Source organism: Solanum verrucosum, unplaced genomic scaffold, assembly GCF_900185275.1.
Source record: "Solanum verrucosum unplaced genomic scaffold, falcon-dt-bn FXZP01000273.1, whole genome shotgun sequence".
In the NCBI taxonomy this organism is placed as follows: domain Eukaryota; kingdom Viridiplantae; phylum Streptophyta; class Magnoliopsida; order Solanales; family Solanaceae; genus Solanum; species Solanum verrucosum.
The window spans coordinates 1970748-1993667 of record NW_026020163.1 but is presented as its reverse complement, the minus strand read 5'-3'; the positions used below and the strand labels follow the sequence as shown (position 1 = coordinate 1993667).

At 32.4% G+C, this 22920-nt stretch overlaps 2 protein-coding genes across 3 annotated transcripts; both read right to left on the bottom strand.

Moving 5' to 3' along the window:
• Positions 1 to 269: 269 nt before the first annotated feature.
• LOC125828611 (protein BLISTER-like) lies at positions 270 to 12161 on the bottom strand. Of its 2 annotated transcripts, XM_049507925.1 has the most exons (13): positions 11935 to 12161; positions 7510 to 8257; positions 6812 to 7335; positions 5403 to 5522; positions 5128 to 5193; positions 4038 to 4148; positions 3181 to 3257; positions 2665 to 2732; positions 2410 to 2523; positions 2129 to 2307; positions 1920 to 1988; positions 1410 to 1565; positions 270 to 656 (listed from the first exon to the last, which is right to left on the bottom strand). In XM_049507925.1, exons 1-13 carry the CDS (start codon positions 11989 to 11991, stop codon positions 576 to 578), a joined length of 2370 nt encoding a protein of 789 aa, XP_049363882.1. In that variant the 5' UTR covers positions 11992 to 12161; the 3' UTR covers positions 270 to 575. The 2 variants fall into 2 exon arrangements, with proteins under 2 accessions (XP_049363882.1, XP_049363883.1); XM_049507926.1 differs by lacking the exon at positions 5128 to 5193.
• Positions 12162 to 13638: 1477 nt separating this feature from the next.
• LOC125828627 (probable glutathione S-transferase) lies at positions 13639 to 15083 on the bottom strand. The gene is made up of 2 exons (XM_049507944.1): positions 14766 to 15083; positions 13639 to 14174 (listed from the first exon to the last, which is right to left on the bottom strand). Exons 1-2 carry the CDS (start codon positions 15072 to 15074, stop codon positions 13818 to 13820), a joined length of 666 nt encoding a protein of 221 aa, XP_049363901.1. The 5' UTR covers positions 15075 to 15083; the 3' UTR covers positions 13639 to 13817.
• Between the last annotated feature and the right edge of the window lie 7837 nt (positions 15084 to 22920).

Below are 22920 nucleotides of genomic sequence, written 5' to 3'. Positions count from 1 at the left end.
AGTCTAAGGATCTATCAAAACCAAACTCTCTACCCTAATGTAGCATAAGATTTATATACATCTTATCCTTCCTAGGTTCGATTAAAATTTTAAATTTAAATGTTCAAAAACTATACTAAAAATACTATAAGTTGCAATCTCTAATATTAATATGACGAAAAATTACAACTTAAAATGTTGATTGAAATCCATGCAATTTGACTCTCGATAAACAAAAAGTTGACGAGTAGGTATTAGTACTAAGACAACACCAAAAGTAATAGAAAAGACATTATTTCTCGAAGTAAATGATACATTTGATCCTTTTCCTCTTTTCTCCCACTATTAATTCACAAGTAAAACTATATCTTCTAAATATTTAATATAATATTTAACCAAACTTCATCTTGTTGCCAAATCTGTGAAGTAATCAATCATTTCTTCTAAATACCTCTTTGAAGCAATTTGCTTCTTCTGGGAAATGAATTGGGACTATGAATCACTAATAGAACACGAAAACCATCTCCATCTGGCTACCAAAAATACAAGGCGCGGAGGAGCAAAAAGAGCTTATATGACGTACAAAACTCGTTGAACTAAATAAGCTTGCTGGTTCTCCGCTTTGATGGTCCTCCAGGGAATAGCTTTATTATCCATCCCAAGACCCGTTCCACCACCTGATGCAAAAGAAGAATACTCAAAGAGAAAGCATCGACTATCAAGTTTAATTAGAAGAAGCTGAGGAAGCGAAAGAGTGAGAACAGTTAGACACCAAGAGGACGAACACCTCATAATCATATGACAAGCTGTGTTATGCTGTTATTCCAAGATCTCTAAATGACACAAAACTACAGAAGGTTAGAGTTTGTTGGAGAAAAGAGTGTTTGACTGGCTCTCAAAAAAGAAAAAAAAAAGGCAACAGTCCTTTTGGTAGGCTTTTTAAGGCGATGCTACGTCATAGCCATTGATGTGACAAGCTAAGCTATGTAAGAACCTCTACCATTTGTGGGTGTTTGAAAACTGGTATTTATATTTTATGGTGTTTCTACATCACTGATAGATCCGTTAAGCTCCAGCAGTAGCTTAGAGTAAAAGAAAGAATTTCCAACTTATTTATCTCTTAGCCTATAAAAGAACTAAAGCAGCTTACTCTTGAAGCATGACTCAAAAGTTAAATAACGAATCTGAGGGCGCAAGCAGCAACAGGATTGGCATTCCATGCCAACCGAAACTTTAATTCAAAATACAAAGTGAAAATATAAGTAAAATTGTTAAAAGTTAATAGACAAAAGGAGCAAAGAAGATAACTTTAAGAGGATGGAGGTTTATAAGCATATGGAAGCAGTTATATTTACACGTCATATTACAGTACAAGAAAGGTTCACAAAACACCTTTATAGAATGAAAAGTTTCAAGGTAGGTAATTTTACCTCATCACCTTCATCAGCATATGTGGTGCTGTCCTGCACAGATAAAGCATCTGGTAGCCTTGTTTGGTTATTACCAGTTGCCATGCTTTGAGCAGTCAAAAGCTCCAATCTTTGTGTTTGAGCTTCAAGCTTTCGGGTTAAGTCCTTGTTTAACTCCTATTCTCCACAAGGAACAAAAACAAAAATCCATCAAACAAGTGTAGAGAGAGAATATTATTAGTATCCAAGCAGTGAACTTTTAATTGCACTTCCCAACACAAAGCACCACATGAAGATTAATAGATGTTGAAAGAACATGTGCAAGCATACTTACAAAAGGGAGACTTGATCAAAAAAAATTTACATTTGCAATAAAACATTGGTGGTTTATGTTAGAAGCAACAGAAAGGAAAAAAGATGAAAAAGAATCCTTAAGGTGAAAATAATTTGACTCACATATTAGATCCTAAAGAGAAATTTTTTTTGGATGATAATACTAACAAGTGACAAGGATAGCTTCCCTCATATTACCTGCAATTCAGAGCACTGAGATGATTCCAGTGACAAGGCTTTCATCAACTCTTCTTTCTCCAAGGTTAACTATAAGCATCCAAGTTGGAAGAAAATTATTCAATTCTTTTGAATGGTAAAAATGCCTTGAAATATATAAAACAGCTAAGCAGACAGGTAGTCGAGGGTGCAAAAATGATCAGTCTCAAGGATTTTATGCGAGAAGCTACCTCAGAAATCAATGTATTGATGCTTTGAATCATCCTTATCTGATCTGGAGGAACGGCCGTCGATAAACTTTCAAGACTGAGCTGGTCATTCTCAGATAGATATGAAAAGGTGGGGCCCTCAGTACTGCGAACTCCCAAGTTAGGGCCATCCATGGTAGTATTTACGATTTTTTCTTCACCTGAATCAATACAACACCACATAATTGAAATCTACAAAAATGTTAAAATATACATAAAGAGGCATCCTGAAGATGTAATCTGTGAAATCTGAAACCACATACAGAGATCCTCTGTTGAAGTTGATACATCTTTTTTACTAGGCATACTCCTGCTAACATCAAGTGACTTGCCACTATCAGAAGTTTTTCGTAGTTTCGCCTGCAAGAGCTTCTTTTCTGTTGAGAGAAAGAAAACAAAGATGTCGTTACATGTACAAGAAACTGGTGGAAAGAAATAGCAACTCTATATCACTCTAAACCAATTACAAGCAAAATCACTCGAATAAAAAAAAGGTTCTTTAACTATCAGCATCTTACCTTCTTTTAGAGAATCAATTGTTGACAGCAGATCCTGGCGTTCCTTTCCAAGGCTAGCCATTTTCTTTCTGCAGCAATTAAGAGAGAGTCGAATGACATCAACACCCACATTTTATGCAATTTACAAGAGTCAACGAGTAAGGCAAAACGACTCAATTCTGACTTCTAAAATTTATAGCAATCTTCGCTAACCTTTCTTGCTAATATACATTTTGACAAGTAGATGGAAGTAACCAATATGCGTTACAACAACTACTAAAGTTTCCTCCATTGCAAGCACCAGGAAAGGCACAGAAAGTTTTTGGCAGCACTTTATATGAAAGTGAATGGTGTTACAAAAAGGTAGACATGAATATCTGATACGTGGGATATCTAGTTTCCCTTAGCTTTTATCCCAATGGATAAAGGAGAGATGGGAGGGAATGAACAATAAAAGCGAAAGATGACTATGACCAGATCAGAGTTAGGAGGGAAAACTATGGCCTAGAAGTGTTCACAGGCAAGTTTTGAGCATACTTGAAAGAAGATATTTCAGCTTGTGATTTCTCTAATTCCCTCTCCAGTTTAAGCTCATTAGATCTCAGACGAAGTGCCTGCAAGATTAGTTTGACAAAGTTATTATCTCAAAGTGGAGGAAATTATCATCTATCAGAAAAACAAATGGCCGCACTTAATAATCAATTTTGAAGAAAAGAAATCTAGAGAAGGCACAGTTTCAAAAAGGTGAGTAGACCGTTCCGAAATTCTAATATCAACAGGAAATATAATCAACGAAGGAACATGAAAGAACTATATGCACTGATCCAAAGGAAAAATTAAAATGACAACAAAGATTGGATCTAAACCATTAGAACAAGGACAAAAGATCAGACTCCACATACCACCTCAGTATTACATGGCAAACATTGATCTAAACAGTATTACATGTGACAGACATTGAAAAGATAGCTCAGTGAGGACTTAGTGAAGGCTACCATATGGGTTCTAATATAGCCTCACTCTAAACTTTAAAAGTGATTATAGCAAGATACTCCGCATTAGATGTGTCGGCTAATCAATATAACAGACTTTGCTGGACACACACAAAGCTAAGTTTGCTTCAAGTTCAACAAACATGAAATATCAATAAAAACTAAACATTATCAACGATTAGATTTTCGATAGGATAGTTCTAGTGTAATACAATTTATCTTTTGAAACAAGGGTATGTTCCTCTTCCAAAGTATAAGAAAACCGAATATGTCTAACTTAACTATCGCTTTAATCAAATAGGATAACTTAGCAGATGTAAATGATGTTGAAATTCATTTTAAATTCTCAATAAGGGCTTTGTGAAGGATTTGGCAATACAAGGCAATGCCACTATTGGTTACCTTCTCTTCCAAACCAATCACTTCAGAAGCCAATAGCTTAGCACGTTCATCTGCAGCATTACATTCAAATTGAACGCTTGCATATTCCATTTTCACAGCTTCAAGTTCGACCTGCTTACATTAGATGCAATGACAAAGAAAATTACATACCTCAAAGATTATGGTAAGAATCAAGTCCATTATGATGAACAGAACTCAACAGGCTATGTTAGTACAAAGATAGCTTGCCAGACATCTGAACTAATCTCAACCTGAGAAACCAGTTCATTCCACAATACCGATTCCAAAAGTGTTCTCCAACATAAGGGTCACAGGTGTATCCTTGAATATAGAGTTAAGATGAATGAACACATTCTTCAACATGCATTAGCATAGCAGATACGGTTCAAATGGTATCTATTTATGAAATTTGTATCTGGAAAACCATTACACACCACATAGAGAATTTGTTGCACCTTGCTGACCAAATTACAGACAAAACAAAGGTACTTCATGAAGCCTCCTCAAAACTGAAGAAAGGGGGTGACCAAGAACTAAGGTTTTAATGTTGGAAATTTATTTTTATTAAATAAAAATATAAACCACCAATGTGACGTACTTAGACAAGAAAGATCATTGGATGCTTCAACATAGAGACTGGTCACCCCTCTTTCTTCTCCAAGTCAATCAAATAATTATTTGTGATTAGGCATTTCTTCTGTTTCTAAACAGCAGAAATAAATGTGATTGTTTGGATTTTCCATTCTTTATTTTTATAATTGAGTAATGTATGAAATGCCTTACCAAATATTTCTGCTGTTTAGAAATAAAAGAACAAAATTGCACGTAACTTTCCGCGACATCCTTGTTGTGCTACAACTTTTAAAATGTCATATCAACAATAGTAAAGAAAATAGGTCATTTCATTTCTTTGTCGATCAACTTGAAAATGTATCCAGATAAAATCAGTGGAAGACACTAACACCCACTACCACTAATTGACAACTTTAGCTATGTTGTGTAATGTAACTTAAGGTGTACATGCAAAAAGGAATACAGATCAGGGAATATAACAATAATTGGGAGTAAGCAAGTGAGTTTTGTTACAAACCAGTTGTGCTTTAATTTCCTCCTGCAGTTCTTCTATGTCGGTCTTTAATTGGCTAACAAAACTGCCCTGGAAAAGAAAATTAAGCAACTGATTGGAGCAAGAAACTCATTTCTTCAAATAGATAACAAAATATTCCGAGAATGTTAGACATGCATACTATACTTTGAAGGTTGTAACATGCTTCATAGTAAATAATTTATTCAACTTCCTACAAGTTAAATGTGTGTTCTTTGAGTGCAGGAATATATATTTTATATATGAACAGAAAAGTGTACCTGTTGATTATAACTCTCTGTCAGGGCTGAATTTTCAGCAGCTAGAGATTCTGCTAGAACTCGCGAAGCCTCAAGAGCACGTTGTGAAGAAAACTTCTCTTGTGTTAAATCTTCAATATGCTGTCAAAAATGTAAAAGTACACATCATGCAAGTATTTGACAATTTAAGACCTGCTGTGAAATGCTACATCCCTGAGAGTCATGCAATCATGCATGACCTCTATCATCCTCATCCATTGTCCCTCATTGTAAATGCAAGAGACAATTCTTAATCTTGCCAGTTTCTCTGACCAGGCACCTGAAGAGTGCTCTTGTACTGACACATTCAACAGGCGAAATAACTATCAGATGGAAAGTGTTTTCTAACTATAAAGAAAAGATCTTTTTTAAGATGAAAGAACAAGAAATGTAATTGGCAGGTGTTCACTTCACATCAGAGCCTGTTTATTAAGATATTTCATGTGTTAGATTATTTTACTTTGTTAAGCTTAATCTCTATACAGTCACAGACCTTTCCAGGTTCATGTACAATAATATAGAAAATAAACAAACCTGACTAATGCACACCTCAAGATTAGCGGCATTATTCTAGCTTACTAACATTTTTCGCATCGCATTCAACTTTATTGAGCCACAATCCACTATATTTAAAAATTAATTCTAGTCTACACATTTCAATGTGAAACACTCAAAATCGTGCCTTCAATTCTCAGAATCTGTATCATTTATAGAAAATTTGGTAGCTCAACTTCTGCAGTTCTCTCCAAGGTGCTTCAAATAACTGGTAACCAGATGGCTTTATTATTGGTGCAATGTACTGACAACTAAGAATAATTTTTTCAAATTATATTATTTTGTTGCAGTTAGTGTTCAGAATGCTTTGTTATGCTTTCAATCCCGTTTGTTCTTTTCCTGGACTGTTTTCCCTTGAGTTGAGGGTCTATCAGAAACAACCTCTCTACCTCTGTGATTGGGGTAAGGCCTGCATACACTCTACCCTCTCCATACCCCACTTTGTGGGACTACACTGGGTATGTTCTGGTAGTTTTTAAATTATAATGCCTTTGCTGACACGAAATTACAACTCCCCCTAAACTTCAAAATTAAAGAGGAAAAAAGAGAAAACAAGGGGGAAAAGAGCATGAAAGAAAGTCAAGAAGGATTCATAACATCCCAGCCGAACAGAGAAAACTTGCTTCATAAAGGGACAATTGATCGAGACAATTTAAAATGACTAAGCCAAACAAAAAGGTTTTCCATTCTAATACTGATTTCTATCCTGAAGCAGCAGAGTGCTTTTCATATATTAACCATCAAATAGCAGTATTTTCAAACTAAATTTTGACTTTGAAGACATCCTGACCTAAACTTATAACTTTCTAAAGCAAGGGAAATAAATGTAGAGAAACCTGTTCTAAAGCAGCAAAGTCTTCATTCTGTTTTTGTGCAAAAGACTGATAACGGTTGTCCATGTTCCCCGCGTCTTTCTCAGCATGATGATTCAACTGATCAGACCCACTTGCAGAAAAAGTTGAAGAATTCATCATGTTCCTGGAGTTGGACGATTCCAAAGTGTCCATGGGATGAACCTTTGGATCAAATCTGTCTGCAGAAACTGATTCAGTTGGAGAAGAGGATACCACGGGAACTTTTGAAATGTTGATGGAATCAAGGAAAGACGGACGAGATTTCCTCCCAACAGTGGCTGTAGACAATTTTGAATTACTAGAAGAACTTCTTGCTTCAGAACTGATGCCCTCATATTTAGAATCAGATTCCCAAGAAGAAGAATTATTATTCATGTTAAAACCAGAGTTGTTGAACTGGTCATACCCAATATCAGAAACTATAGAACTATTAGCTTCAACAGTACCATCTCTTTGCCCATCTTCGAAAGAAAACTTTGTACTGCTGGTTGTGGGGAGCATATGATCTATAAAAAAGAAAAAAGAAAAAAAAAAGGGAAATAGCTGTCAGATTATACAACCCCAATTGATTAACTGGATAGATGAATAACAGGTAGGCAATGAGGTTCTCTAGGTAAAGAGAAAGCACAATAAAGGATTAAAAAAAGTAAAAACGAAATTCAAAATTACCATAAAGTTACCTTCATATGATGAGGAAGTTAACCCACTAGCCCAACGATCCATAAAACCTGGTTTTTCTTGCAGATGAGGACCACGGGAGTTTTCAGGTGAAACATTAGCAGGAAAAGCATAAGAAGTACTAGTGTTCATTACAGAAAGATCCTTTGTTTTATTTTCCTCTAGTTCGCTTTTAGCTACACCGTCATGACTAAACAAACCGGAAAATTTACTGTAACTGGGGAATGATGACAGAAAATTAGGTGTAGAATGACTAGTATTAAATCCAAATCCAACACTTCCTAAGGCTCCATCATTCTCCGTCTTCTCAGGGGGATTATAACTATCACTGAATTGTTCAGATAACTTAGGTTTCTCATCACCCTTAAGCACTTTATCTCTAAAATGAGATGACATAGAGATGGAAGAAGTAAAACCATGATTGTTTCCACTAACAGTAGAAGTAGCGCTAGCATCATTATCATTGTTGTGTAAACTATGAGTAGAACTAGCATTAGCATCATAGGAAGAAGTGAAACCACTCTTCTGTGCAAGATCAGGATTCTTGAAATCATGCGTAACATCTACTCGAGATAACTCTGAAACAGCTCCACCAATGGCATCAGATGTACCAGCTCCACGAGAGTCAGTGATTCTTGTGTGTTCACTGTCCAAAGGTTGGTTATCAAAGCCTCCACCCGAACCATGAGGTTGATTATTGGAAGTTGACTTTTTTGCCTTCTCTGCTTTCTTTTTGCGGAACTCTTCTAGCTGCAAACGATACGAGATAAAAGAATTATAAGATCAAAGAAAAGTTAAAGCAAAACTAATAAAAGGAAAAGATTCTATATTTAGAATTCAGGTAACCAGTTGCAGATTAACAACATTGATAGGACGACGAGGAGGACAACGGAGCCGAAAAGGTTTTGACTGTTAAAAGAGAACTAGGTCATGGCTTTGCTCCAACTCATGATGATTAGCAATTTATCTACCATTATGAAAAAGAGAAGGCATGAAGCATGAAACAAAAAAAAAACAATTGTATGATCCAAGAATTAGCCTTCAGGAGTGGAGGCAACTATCTTGATTGATCAATGAAAATGAATGTGGTTTTTTTACCGCACTGGATCTACGAGAGAAGTTAATAGATGGATAAACTTCTTCTTTTATAAAAATAGATGAATAGGCTTCTTTGGAATCATGGAATATGATTTGGAGAATGACTGGAGTTCGCGTGTCTGGCAAGCTAGAGATCACCACTCACCAGAGCATAGAACGAGAATTTCTTTTCTTGCAACCATGGAAAACATCAACTGTTCAAGTCTTATTATCTCCAACTCAGGCACTTACTCAATACAAGGCTAAAGCCCTATATGTAATGCCCAATACAAAGTTCGTGATGCATATCTTGTTTCATTCATCTTTTTGGTGTGACTCATATGAAATAGGTATAACTGTATAAGTATCTGTATAAGTATAAATGTGTTCGTTGCGTGTAGATCTTTTAGGAGACATGTTCCGATCGTGATGAAAGAATGTACAGGAGTTTAATAATGACCGTTCTTTAGAGACAGCGTTTTACAAGTATACACGCCATTAATTAACTAATACTATAATGGAGTACATGCTATAAATGAGCTAATACTCCAACCGGATATTCATTAATTAACTAACAAGTATCACATATTGTTTCCGTTGCTAATCAAGGCATAATAATAGGCATATTCTTTCTCCAAATAATAGGCATAAGGGAAAAAAAGAAACTATCTAAGCTAACACTATCCTGCTAATGTTCACCCTATATAAAGGATAATGTGCATGTGATTACAATTTACAAATAAGTTAAGTATTGATAAGATCCCATTGATCTTAATTGAAATCCGGTCCATGAAAAGCTTTATACAACGATCATATGTTGCATATTTGGCTGAACTCAAACCAAGAGGAAAGCATCCAAAAATCTGAACAGCTCAAGAAGCCACTTATTCAAGTGTCTCTAGTGTCACTGCATCACCTAGCTTTCTTCATTTCATACTAGTTACCTTTACATATTCTGATATTAGAGGCTCTTTCATTGACATAGAAAATGGTCTACACAATGATAATTTTTCCTCGCATCTCACCTAAGTATAACTTTTTATGACTGCTGAAAGCTAGTATTATTCAAACTAGTATAAAAGAAAAATGTGCTACAAAATGTGTTCTCAAGCAACAACATCAACTGGTTTCTCGGTGTGACTAAATATGTAGTTGAAACTTGCACCAAAGGTGAAAGGCTCTAAAAAGAGCGTTAGGTCTATTGCATCTTTAAGCGCAAAGTGAAATTGAAGTGTGGGCTTGGTAAAAATAAGGTGCAATGAAAGGGGGAAAATGTATTTATACAGAAATATGTAATTCAAGTAAAAGGTAACAAATTCATTCATAATCTTTTCCTTAACAACTATGTAATACACTTATTTGCCGATTAAATTTGTTGTTTAATACAGCTCCATTCAAGCTAGAATTCATGGCAGTGATGTGCAAGCCTCAGTTCCTTGCCTTCACAGCGCAACTTAAGCGAGGTGAAGCGCCCTCCCTGCATTTTTCTGAGCTTCAGGGCGTGCACCTTAAATGAGTCTTTGACAACACTGACTGAAATTTTGCTTAAAATGTGGTGTAGTGGCCCGCAGTTAGATCATTCCGCCCTTGATTATAGAAATTACCCACAGGAAAAGCTAAGTTAAAGTCAGATCAGAGCAGCCCATCTCAAAATTTTCCCATCATTGGGACATATCAATAGATACTATTTTGTTAATCTAAGTATGCACAAAATAAATACTCCCTCCATTCCAATTTGTTTGCCTTACTTTCCTTTTTAGTCAGTTTCAAAAAGGAATGTCTCTTTCCTTTTTTGCCAACTTTTTAATTCCAACATTCCAGATAGCACGTTTAAAACCATGAGATTAAAGGGAAATTTGGTACATTACCCATATTCGATGTATCTTTAATTTAAGTATAAAAGATTCAAAAGTCTTCTTTACTTTTTAAACTACATACCAAGTCAAAATCAGACGAAATAAATTGAAATGGAGGGAGTATCTATCTAGCAATTCCCTCATACTACAAATCTTCAGCTCACTAATATTATTCAGGATAAACATTCGGTAAGCCAATATCCTCAACAAGCATTCGACTATTTCCACCCGTTTCACAGTAGTACTTGTTCCAGAACAAACATTAAATGATAATTAGAACATCCTAAATAAAAAAAAATGCATTCTTTTCCACCAATCTAGTAATCCAACTAAAAATAAAAGGGCAAACCAGTGCACTAAGCACCTACTATGTCTGGGTCCAGGAATGCGCAACTTTCAATTCCTGCATACTACAAATCTTCAGCTCACTAATATTATTCAGAAATCAGAATAAACATTCAGTAAACCAATTTCCTCAACAACCATTCCACTATTTCCACCCGTTTCACCGCAGTACTCGCTCTAGAACAAGCACTAAATGATAGAAAAACATAAAACATTGCTCAAATAATGTGTTAGAACATCCTAAATCAAAAAAGATTCATTCTTTTCCACCAATCTAGTAATCCAACTAAAAACAAAAGGACAAACCGATGCACTAAGCTCCTTCTATACGCGGGATTAAGAAATGCGCAATTTTACCTAGAATATAGAAATCCAACTAAAAACAAAAGGACAAACTGATGCACTAAGATCCTTCTATACATGGGATTCAAAAATACACAATTTTACCTAGAATCTAGAAATCCAACTAAAAACAAAAGTACAAACCGATGCACTAAGCTCCTTCTATATGCGGGATTCGGAAATACACAATTTTACCTAGAATCTAAAAATCTAACTAAAAACAAAAGGACAAGCCAATGCACTAAGCTCCCCGCTATACGCAGAGTCCGAAAATATGCAATTTTACCTAGAATCTAGAAATCCAACTAAAAACAAAAGGACAAACCAATGCACTAAGCTCCCGCTATACGCAGAGTTCGGGAATATGCAATTTTACCTAGAATCTAGAAATCCAACTAAAATCAAAAGGACAAACCAATGCACTAAGCTCCCGGTATAGGCAGAGTCCGGAAATACGCAATTTTACCTAGAATCTAGTAATCCAACTGAAACAAAAGGGCAAACCAATGCACTAAGCTCCCGCTATACGCAGAGTCCGAGAATACACAATTTTATCTAGAATCTAATAATCCAACTAAAAACAAAAGGGCACTAAGCTCCCGGTATAGGCAGATTCCGGAAATACGCAATTTTACCTAGAATCTAGTAATCCAACTGAAACAAAAGGACAAACCAATGCACTAAGCTCCCGCTATACGCAGAGTCCAGGAATACATAATTTTACCTAGAATCTAGTAATCCAACTAACTAAATGAATTAAATTCAAAACAACAATCATCATAAATCTTTCTGAAAAAAAAATCATACCTTTTTTCTCCCAGCTTGCAAAAGATCTTGCTTTCGCAGAACCTGAGCCGATGCCATTCGAATCCACAAAAAATATTCTTTTCAAAATTCCCTTAAATCATCATCCGAAACCCTAATAATTATCAGATTTTCAACTAAAATACAGATCAATTAGCAATGTAAGTGAATCTGTAGATCAATTTTGACGGATTAAAAAACTTAATTATCGATTTTGGGTAATTAATAGGAAAAAATTGGAGAATTTTGAAAGATAAAAGACGAAAAAAAACCTAAATTTGGATTAAAAGGAATCTAAAAAATGGATTTGGAAAGGGAGAAATTAGAGGGAGAACCGAACGGCTCTCTGTTTTTTTTTTTTTCCGGAAATTTGATTTCTCTCTCAAATTTCTTTTTTTTTTTACTAATTTAGTTTTATGATTTTTTAATATATTATTTTCTTAAAAAAACTAAGTTGATTTTAGAAGTTTGAAAACAGACTCGTAAAAAAAAAAAGATTTGGTCTTTTCTTTCATTTTCAATTCGGAATGATGAGCTTCGTCATATTGAATGTAGCTCTCTATTAACTGTTTTATTACACGCAATAAACTATAATAGAAAATTTTAAAAATTTGAGGGAGCATTTCCTTTTAAGAAAAACGTTTCTATAATTTTGGAAAGTTGTTACACTATTCAGGAATCGAATCTGCAAACTGGGGATTGCATTCGCAGTCCAAGTTGCACAGTCCAGTACTACGAGACTATTTCTCTTCTTTGATTAAGGTACTTTAAAATTAGTATATATACAAAAATATTGAAAATTTATCCTATATATACAGTGTAATTTTTTACCAATTAGGTTTGAGTGAATCCCTGGAACCACGTAGGTCTGCCTCTAACTCTATCGGCTTATTTGGTAGGTACAAATTCTTTATTTAGGTTTATGATTGAACTTTAAGAAACGGAAAAGAAGGTAATCAATAGATAATAAAAGATTTACATCCGTCTTTATATAATTGGATATAATTTTAACTACTTTTGAAATAGAATTAAGGTCGTAGAACTTTTACTCCTATTTTAACCTTGCCAAATTGAAAACCTAAATCTTAAAAATGTACAAGTCACGTATAATATGTGACCCTGATATTTGTGTATCACAAATTTATATCTAATTAAGATTCTTTATGCTATTAATTTCTTTTTTTATTTTCTATATGAATTCACTTGATTTCACTCTCCACTATATTTTTGGTTTATTTATATTCATTTTTTTAGTAAGTCGTTTCGTATTTGATATTAATAAAATTTCAACGTGAAACAAGTGAACTTCATGTGTTCAAATTCTTTGAGAAGACGATCCAAATATATTACGATTTTCTTGTGACTATAACTACCTAAAGTGTTTTCTTTTAAGTGTATAAACCCATTGTTATTCGAGTTGTTGTGATGCTAAACATATCATACATATTCTTTACAATATTCTTCGACGATTGCATAGAATAAAAATGAATACAAAGAATTCATATCAAGATCGAAACATATATAGTTAACTAACACTTAAAAATTAATGAACTTTGTTCTTTTTTCTTTATGATTTTCTCTACTCGATATTTTGTATCTTCATTGAAGCCCGATTTGCTCTAGAATTTTTAGTTTATGAGTTACTACAACAATCTCAAATTAATACACAATAATCATCAGACAAACGGAGTTGATTCCAAGTTAAAGATTCTTATACATTTATTTGAAATACATGGTCTAAGCAGCATGAACCCATAACCATTAACACACTAGATTCATCCTAGAGCCCAACTATATCATGCCTCACCGAAAAGTCTCATCGAGAGATATAAAGCGTTCTCTACCTAACAAAGACGATTCTATACTCAGAGCTCGAACCTGCCTCGTTACGGAGATGCTAACATCCTTTCCCTAGCATTTTTCATGTACACAAACATCTCATCACGATTAGGTAAATTATCTTTGATTGCTTTAACTTCTTTGAAGTTTTTAATCCATTTGTTAATACGAGGAAAATTGTGAGGATCAAGTAATTTAACTCCAACAATTTCTTCAATAATTTCCATCCAATGAGAATAACCTCCAAAAGCTATGTCAACAAGTCCAATATTTTCACCACCAAATAATATATTGTTTTCTCCCAAAACATTTTCCTCTATGGTTTTAAACATTTCAAGGCTCTCCTTTATAGCATTTTGTTGCTTTTCTCCAGTGTTGCAAAACACATTCCATGTATTATGTGACTGCATCACAATTTAACAAAAAAAAAGTAAGGTAATATTACATTTTATTTACTTAATTATATCCTCAACAAGTTCAACGGTGTGAGTTTTGAGTACTAGCTAAGTGGAAACAAAGAAGGATGAGTAAATCTAACTAAGATGAACCAATTGCATACTTGTTAGAGCAGACGATGTTTCAGTTTCAATTTAAGTGTCTTAATTTGATTAGGCATGAAATTTATGTACGAGGGGGGGAGGGGGGGGGGGATGTTCAATGGGTATATATGTAATCTTTTTTTTATTACGGTGACAAGAGAGAGTTGCTCAGATGGTAAGCACTACAAACTCACTTCCAACCCTAAAGTTGTCAGTTTGAGTTACCAAGGGAGCAAAAAGGTGGGCCCTCCTAGAGCGGGGTAGAAAAAAGAAAAAGAAAAAGAGATTACGGCGGTTGGAAGGTACCGGCCGTTGCTGTCGACAATCTCTTCCGATTAGCTGTTTTTCGGACCAATCAAAGTAGTCAGAATTTGATTGGTCGAAAATTAGCGAATTTCTAATAGTGACTCCTCAATAGTATGAGAAAAGAAAATACTAATCATAGTAACTTCATACCTTTTCTTCAATATATTTAGCCCAAAATCGAGATGTGGCTCGTTCATATGAATCAGTTGAAAGTAATGGATTCAGTTGCCACGTCTCGTTGATGTATTCGACGATGACCATAGACTCACAAATTGTCTTGTCACCATGGATTAACACAGGGACTTTCTTGTGAATTGGATTGTATTGTACAAGCAAAGGACTTTTTTTGGACATGTCTTCATCTATGTACTCATAATTTATTCCCTTTAGCTTTAATGCCCAAATAACTCTATATGTGAAAAAACTAAAAGGAGTACCTATTAACTTCACTGTTTCCATTCCAAAAAAAAAGAAGATGGAAATATTGACTATTGAGTGGAAAATTGAAGAATGAAAAAACTCACTTGCTCTAGGTAGTATTTATAATGTGTATTTCTTAGTGAATATTGCAACTTGCAAGTTTCAAAATAAGTTTTTATTTCCCTCACACTCTTGTGTGCAAGGTGATAAAATTAATCCATGAAAAATAGCATATTCAACGTTTAAGTTTAAGCAAAATAATGACCCGCTTATTGACTAGTTCAATTTAATTTGAACCGCTGAACACAATCGGCCATCTAAAGATTAGGCTTAAAATGTATCTCAAATTGATCAACGAGAAATTTTATCAAATTATTTTAAAAAAAATAGTATTAGATAATTAAACAAATTATAAGAAACAAACAAAGACATCAAATGTCCTTACGAGTTAGGCATGTTGAGCACTGACCTATTGTTTTTAGTCTAGTTAGATCCGACGTTCAATAATTACTCATCTATTTGTTAACTCGTTTCATTTTAATTTTTTTAAATTCAATTTATCCGCTTATATAACACCTCTACCGCTCTACGCATATGAGAGGAAAATAAATTTTAGTCAATGTTTGTTATTAAATAATTTATTTTTTATAGTACTTTGAGCAAATGTAATATTATATTAGAATAAAAAATTAGATAGCTGATGATTAGGTACGTTATCATCTTAAATGAATGTAAATGCAAAAGTCAACTGATTTTTTTATCCAAAAATATTAAAAGATCTGTAGATCAGTAATATTTCAACTAATCCCTTTATTTTAAATGAATATAATGACTTTCTGAAAACTTGAAAAGGCAAATCGACTTTATTTGACTAAAAATCATTTACTAGTTTCTTTATTTATTTTTTTAAAAAAAAAATCAGAACACAAGATATAAGATTAATTATATATTTCCTCAAAAAATGGATATGATTTATTTTGTGTAACAACGTTACTGATAATTAATATTATCAAATATCAATATTAATTCTACAAACCATAATGTTCAAATTACAAAAAAATATGTAGACCTCACTAAAATTAAAGAACTGTTTTGCATATTGCACGGGTTATTACTGCACCAAAAATTATCTTTAGTGATAATTAATTAATAACAATAGCTTAGTTGCCATTAAATATGTTTTTTTAGAGGCAATGCTACTTTGCTAATGCCAATTATATTTTACCATTCATGTCGCTAAAGCCTATAACAACATTAGATCTACTGACAATTAACTAATACTGATAAAAGCTTTTAATACTTTTTGTTAATATGTATATTTATTATCGTTAAAAGTTATTTTTGTTGGAATACATCGATCGACGATCGGTCATAAACATAATGGAAATTATCCTACCGTTTTTTATGGCCTTCCTTATACAACTCACATTGAAATTCTCATTATCATTGCATTGTAACTATTGTGCTAAAATTTTGCATCATAAATTCAAGTACCAATTTATTAGGGGAAAAAAAAAAAGTTACCCTCAACCCCCCCCCCCCCCCCCCCAACATACACCCAAAAAAAAAAACTCACAAAATGAGTTATTTCCCCATCAAAGAACATTTCCTAATATTGATCATATTATTCATAAATATTTTACAAGTAAGAAGCTTCAACATACATAATATTTTTGTTCCCAAAAAATTCCATATTCAAATTGTAAATGACATTCCTACTACAAACCCTTCTAATATGTTAAAAATTCATTGTGCTTCTAAAGATAATGATATGGGATTTCATGACATTATTCCAAGTAATCAATATGAATGGTCATTTGGTGAGAGATTTTTTTCTAGCACTTTATTTTTTTGTCACTTTTGGTGGGATTCAAAAGACAAATCTTTTGAAGTGTTCAATATTTTCCATGGATGTATTAGAAATTCACAACTTGACCCTCGGACTCATTTATGCAGATGGACAGTGTCAGATGCAGGATTTTTTCTAGAAGATGATAGAGGGAAAAAATATCTTGTTTACTCTTGGGATAGTACTTAATTAAAAGTGATTAGTTATTCGCTCTGATCCCTAGTACATAGATTATTCTATGTAGGGCAGATCATTCCATAATAGGATATGTTGATTCACCAGAAATGCAACAATTTTGTTTAGATCCTATATATAAATTAGATGATATTAGCCTGTATATAAGCACGAGCTCAATACTTTGCATTAACTTGTGATTATTTTTTTGGAGAAATATTGTATGAAATGTCAAAAGTGTTGTAATTCAATAAAAGGAAGTTTTGATACATGCAAGCACAGACTCAACATTTTGCATTAGATTATTAGACAAACATCATATAAAATGTCAATAACAGTATAATTCGTGACAAATACAAAAGAAAATCATTCATTTAGTTGCCTGTGCTGATCAGCAAATGATTATACTCAACCCAATGGCTTTAATTTGAATTATTGTATAGACGATTTTTGAGCAAATTACTTTCTTTTTTTGTATATAATCAATATATTACACTTACACAAAATAGTTAAATCGATTACGGTAAATTAATCTATCAACATTATAAATCATAATCCAATCTATTAATGTCACCTCTTAATTCACATAATGCTTGCTAGAAGCTCGTAAATAATTAATTCCAATTTAGCGTAAATAATATAAACAAAAATTACTAAAATTGTAAATACTAAACAAAATTTGGAATTAATTATTTACGCTAAATTGATCGATACGATAGGACATTAAAAGCTAAAATTACTAAGAAAAGTATGACGGAGAAAAGAAGAAACAGAAGAAGGTTTGAGGCACGATATTGTCATTGTCTAACCTTTTAAAAAAGTAACAAACCATTGACGAAAAATAAAAGGTTTTATATGATTTATGAACAATATTTAAAAATAATTATTTAATATTATTTCACTCCCAATATATCAAATAATTCAGACACGTTTTCCCCATAGAGATAAACTGAAAAACCAAAATGTTCAGATAACAAAAAAAAATTAAACGTACACCTCACTAAAAAGAACTTGTCTTATACAATGACAGACTATCGACTGGTTATAAGTATAAAGAATATCATTCGCATTTTTTATGGCCTTCCTTAATTAAATAATTCACATCCCTCATAAAAATTCTCATTACCATTACATTCTAACTGTGAATGTTGTAATTTTGCATTATAAATTCAAATACCAACAATAACAAAGAAATGTAAACTAACAAAATTCCTTAGAAAAAAAAAATTCTAACCCAAAAAAAAAAAAAAAAAAAAACTTGCAAAATGAGTTCTTCCTACATCAAATCACCTTTTCTTTTATTGATCATATTATTCATAAATATTTTGAATTTAAAAAATGTTGTTGCTAGTTCATTCCATGTTCAAGTTGTAAATAATATTGATCCAACTAGATTTCCCTTTAATAGTATTAAACTTCATTGTGCTTCTAAAGATAATGATATGGGATTTCATGACATTACTCCAAATAACCAATTTGAATGGACATTTAAAGAGGGATATTTTTCTAACACATTATTTTTTTGTCATTTTTGGTGGGGCTTAAAAGAGAGAGCTTTTGAAGTGTTTAATGTCTTCCATGGATGTATTAAAAATGCACCACTCAATCCCGATACTCGTTTATGCAAATGGACAATAACGGATATAGGATTTTTTCTGGAAGACGATAAAGGGAAGAAATATATTGCTTACGCTTGGGAGCCTCTTAAAAAGTAAAAGTAGTTGGGTATTCGCTCCGATCCATAATTTGTTTGGGATTGTGAAGCGTGTGTCTTTTTTATTTTGAGTTTTGAATATTTTTGTATGGTGTACATTAGAGAGGGAATAAATGCATTATTATATGTAATGCGCAGGGGAAGATCTATACCCTGTATATATGTATATATATTAAGAGATTTATTAAATATCTATAAATATTTGATAATTATAAGTATTTTATTTTGAATGTTGTTTCACTTTGCAATTTATTCTTTAAAAATAGTAGATGGTACATGAAGTTTATTAAATATTATCCTTAATCATAACTAATCACTACTAATTACAAGTGACTAATTAAGAAGGAATTAGAGAGACTATAATCTATAGTAGCAAAACTAGTTTTTATTCATTTTCAATTTATTCCATAACATTTTTCTAGCAAATTGTCCATTCCTAAAGTGACTTTTTTTTATATGAACCTGTACTTGAGTGACTTTTCATATGATTTACTCATATTATATATGCGGCACATATTTGAATTAGTCAAGTCAATAAATTTTACATATCAAATGGATCAAAAGGAAATACAAACCATTCATATTTCATTACAACAAAAAATAATGTTGTGATTGACACCTGACGAGCTATATTACCATGTCACACTCATATTGTCCCACAAAAGTTTAAATCAACATCTTTATAATCGTTCCGCTTGTTTGTCATCCTAGTTAAGTTGCGCTAATGCTATAATAACTTAGGAAAGAAATTAATATAATAATAAGAATAAATTAAAGTGAGAATTAAGATGGATTAGGCTCAATAATTGGGCTATAGACTATTCTCTGATCTGTAATGGACCTCGTTGTAGATAATACTAGTTCTTAATTAATTATAATCCCCTTTTCCTACTGAATTCCAAAGAAACAAAATGAGACTAACTCCCTGTAAACGTGTCTAAGTTGGTGCAACAAGTGGTATCCCATAAGGTAGGTCAATGATCAATCATTATTTTCACATCAATATTTTTTCAGTCGAACTCGTCATACCAGACTTATCTTATACGGTTACATCTTTTATGTGAATCATTTCAAGGAGAGTTGTAAATAAACAATAGGAAATGAACGATTTTAGTTTTTAGAAAACGTTACAAACCTTCTACGAAAAAAATAAATGATTTCACGTAATTTATGGACGATATCTAAAAGTAATTATTAATATTATTTCACTCATGGGTCCTCAAAATGATTAATTCAGACACGTTTTCCATAGAGATGAACTAAAAAACCAAAATTTTCAAATAACAAAAAAACGTATACCTCATACTCTCATAGATTATAATCGTAACGAAAATAATTCACATTTTTATGGCCTTTCCTTATATAATTCACATTTCATCATAAAAATTCTCCTTACCATTGCATTGTAACTGTGAATGCTATAATTTTGCATTATAAATTCAAGTACTATCAATAATAACAAAGAAATTTAAACTAACAACTTCCTTAGAAAAAAAAAATCTTTTAAAAAAAAAAACTTACAAAATGAGTTCTTCATACATCAAATCACCTTTTCTTTTATTGATCATATTATTCATAAATATTTTACATTTAAAAAGTGTTAATTCATTCCAAGTTCAAGTTGTGAATAACATTGATCCTACTAAATTTCCCTTTAATAGTATTAAAATTCATTGTGCTTCTAAAGATAATGATATGGGATTTCATGACCTTAGTCCAAATAACAAATTTGAATGGTCATTCAAAGAGAAATATTTTGCTAACACAATGTTTTTTTGTCATTTTTGGTGGGGTTTAAAAGAAAGAGCTTTTGAAGTGTTCAATGTCTTCCAAGGATGTATTAGAGATTCACCACTTAGTCCGCGGACTCTTTTATGTAAATGGACAGTGACGGATAAAGGATTTTTTCTAGAAGATGCTAGCGGGAAGAAATATAATCCTTACACTTGGGAGCCACTTCATTAATAAAAGTGGTTAGTTATTCGTTCTGATCCCTAACTTGTTTGGGACTGTGAAGGGTGTATCTTTTTTTATTTTTGAGTTTTGAATATTCTTGTATAGTGTGTACATTATTGAGGGAATAAATGCATTATTTTACGTAATGCACATGGGGAGATCCTAGAACAGGATCTAGACCCATATGTATATATTAGGAAAATTACTAAATATCTATAAATATTTGATAATTATTACAAATCATTCAAATTCGATTCTCTATTTGTGATAGAAGCTGTACCTTTGAAGCATTGACCAAAATAAGCTATTTTAAAAATCAATTCACCAAACTAATACGCTTTTTAAATTTTTTACAAAAGTAGTATAAACGTACTTCATGGTAACGTTTTAGGTTATTTTTATTTTAAAAATTCAACTGACAAAAACTGACGGAACTGACGACGTTAAATGAATAAACGTTACTGTAAGTAACGTTTTAGGTGTAAAACGTTACTCCCAATAACGTTTATTGAGAATCCAATCACGTCAACCCTGCAAATGCAGAATCAAATCCTGCAAATTTAAAACGTTACTATGAGTAACGTTTACTAAGAATCCAATCACGGGTCTTCAACTCCTGCAAATTTAGAATAAGTCAAGTTTATCATATTATGTTAAGTTCTTACTATAGCTTTAAAATTATTTTTCTAATTTATTAATATTATTTTAAAAAATCTCTTAATAATATGATACACTTGACTTATTACCTAATAAAGTTTTGTGAATATTATTTTAACAATGGGCAACACAAGTAAAAGTTTTGTTGAATATTGTTGGAATATGCAAAACATTCCTTACAACAACATTTATTTTACAATCACATGTGGTCAGTTTAAAAAATGAAGGAAGACTTTAACAGAGTGTCGTAACTGACAGTCACGTTTTTGAGGTAAAACGTTACTATGAGTAACGTTTTATAGCTAAATTTGCAGGAGTCAAAGGATTCTTACACCTAAAACGTTACTGTGAGTAACGTTTTAAACCTAAAACGTTACTATGAGTAACATTTTAAATTTGCAGGATTTGATTTTGCATTTGCAGGGTTGACATGATTGGATTTTCAATAAACGTTATTGTGAGTAACGTTTATTCATTTAACGTCGTTAGTTCCGTCAGTTTTTGTCCGTTGAATTTTTAAAATAAAAATAACCTAAAACGTTACCATGAAGTACGTTTATACTACTTTTGTAAAAAATTTAAAAAGCGTATTAGTTTGGTGAATTGGTTTTTTAAATAGCTTATTTTGGTCAAAACTTCCTGTACCTTTGGTACTACTTTTATTTTAAGCGATCCAGAAACTTCCATAATATTGGCATGATTTGGTTTGAAACTCTAATAAGAAATCCCTCCCAATGTTACAACCTTACAATTCACACACGTTAGCTTGGACTTTCTAGGATTTTTTGTTTGGAACTAATAAGTCTCATTTACACTCTCCTAGAAACTATCGATATCAATTAATCAACTACGCCTTAATTTCAATCTAATCGGGGTTAGCTATATGAATTATTCATATTCAACAACAACAATAATAATATACTCAGTATAATCCCACAAAATGAGGTCTGAAGAGGCTAGAGTATATGTAAACCTTTTTCCTACTCTGTTTCCGATAGATCCTCGACTCAAGAGAAAAAATAGTCCCAAAAAAAATACAAGAAATAACAAATAGTAACAAAAACAACAAATAGTACCGCCCTGTAAAATCGACTTCCGTCATTTTTCACTGTTATTGCAGTGATGAACATTGGAGTTTGCTTTACATGAATGGTGGAAGAAAACAATCAAACATAAGAAATATTATAAGAATAAACAAAAGGAAGAACTAAAGATGGATTAGGTTCAATAATTAAGCTAATCCTTGTTTAACAAAATGTAACCAACTCACTCTAACACATTCTATAACACAAATTAATCATGTATAGAACTTTTTATTGTTACATAATGAATAATGACACAAAATTTTGTGAGGTTTTGTTGGAATAACTCCAACAATTGCACCAAAAAAGTTGGAAAAAAAACACCAACAATTGCACCATAACTCCATGTCACAACAACTCCATTATGTCCCACTTATGATTATATTTCTATATATAGTTTCAATCTTGACCATAATTTCATAATCAATCAAACAAATCATAAACAAGAAAAAA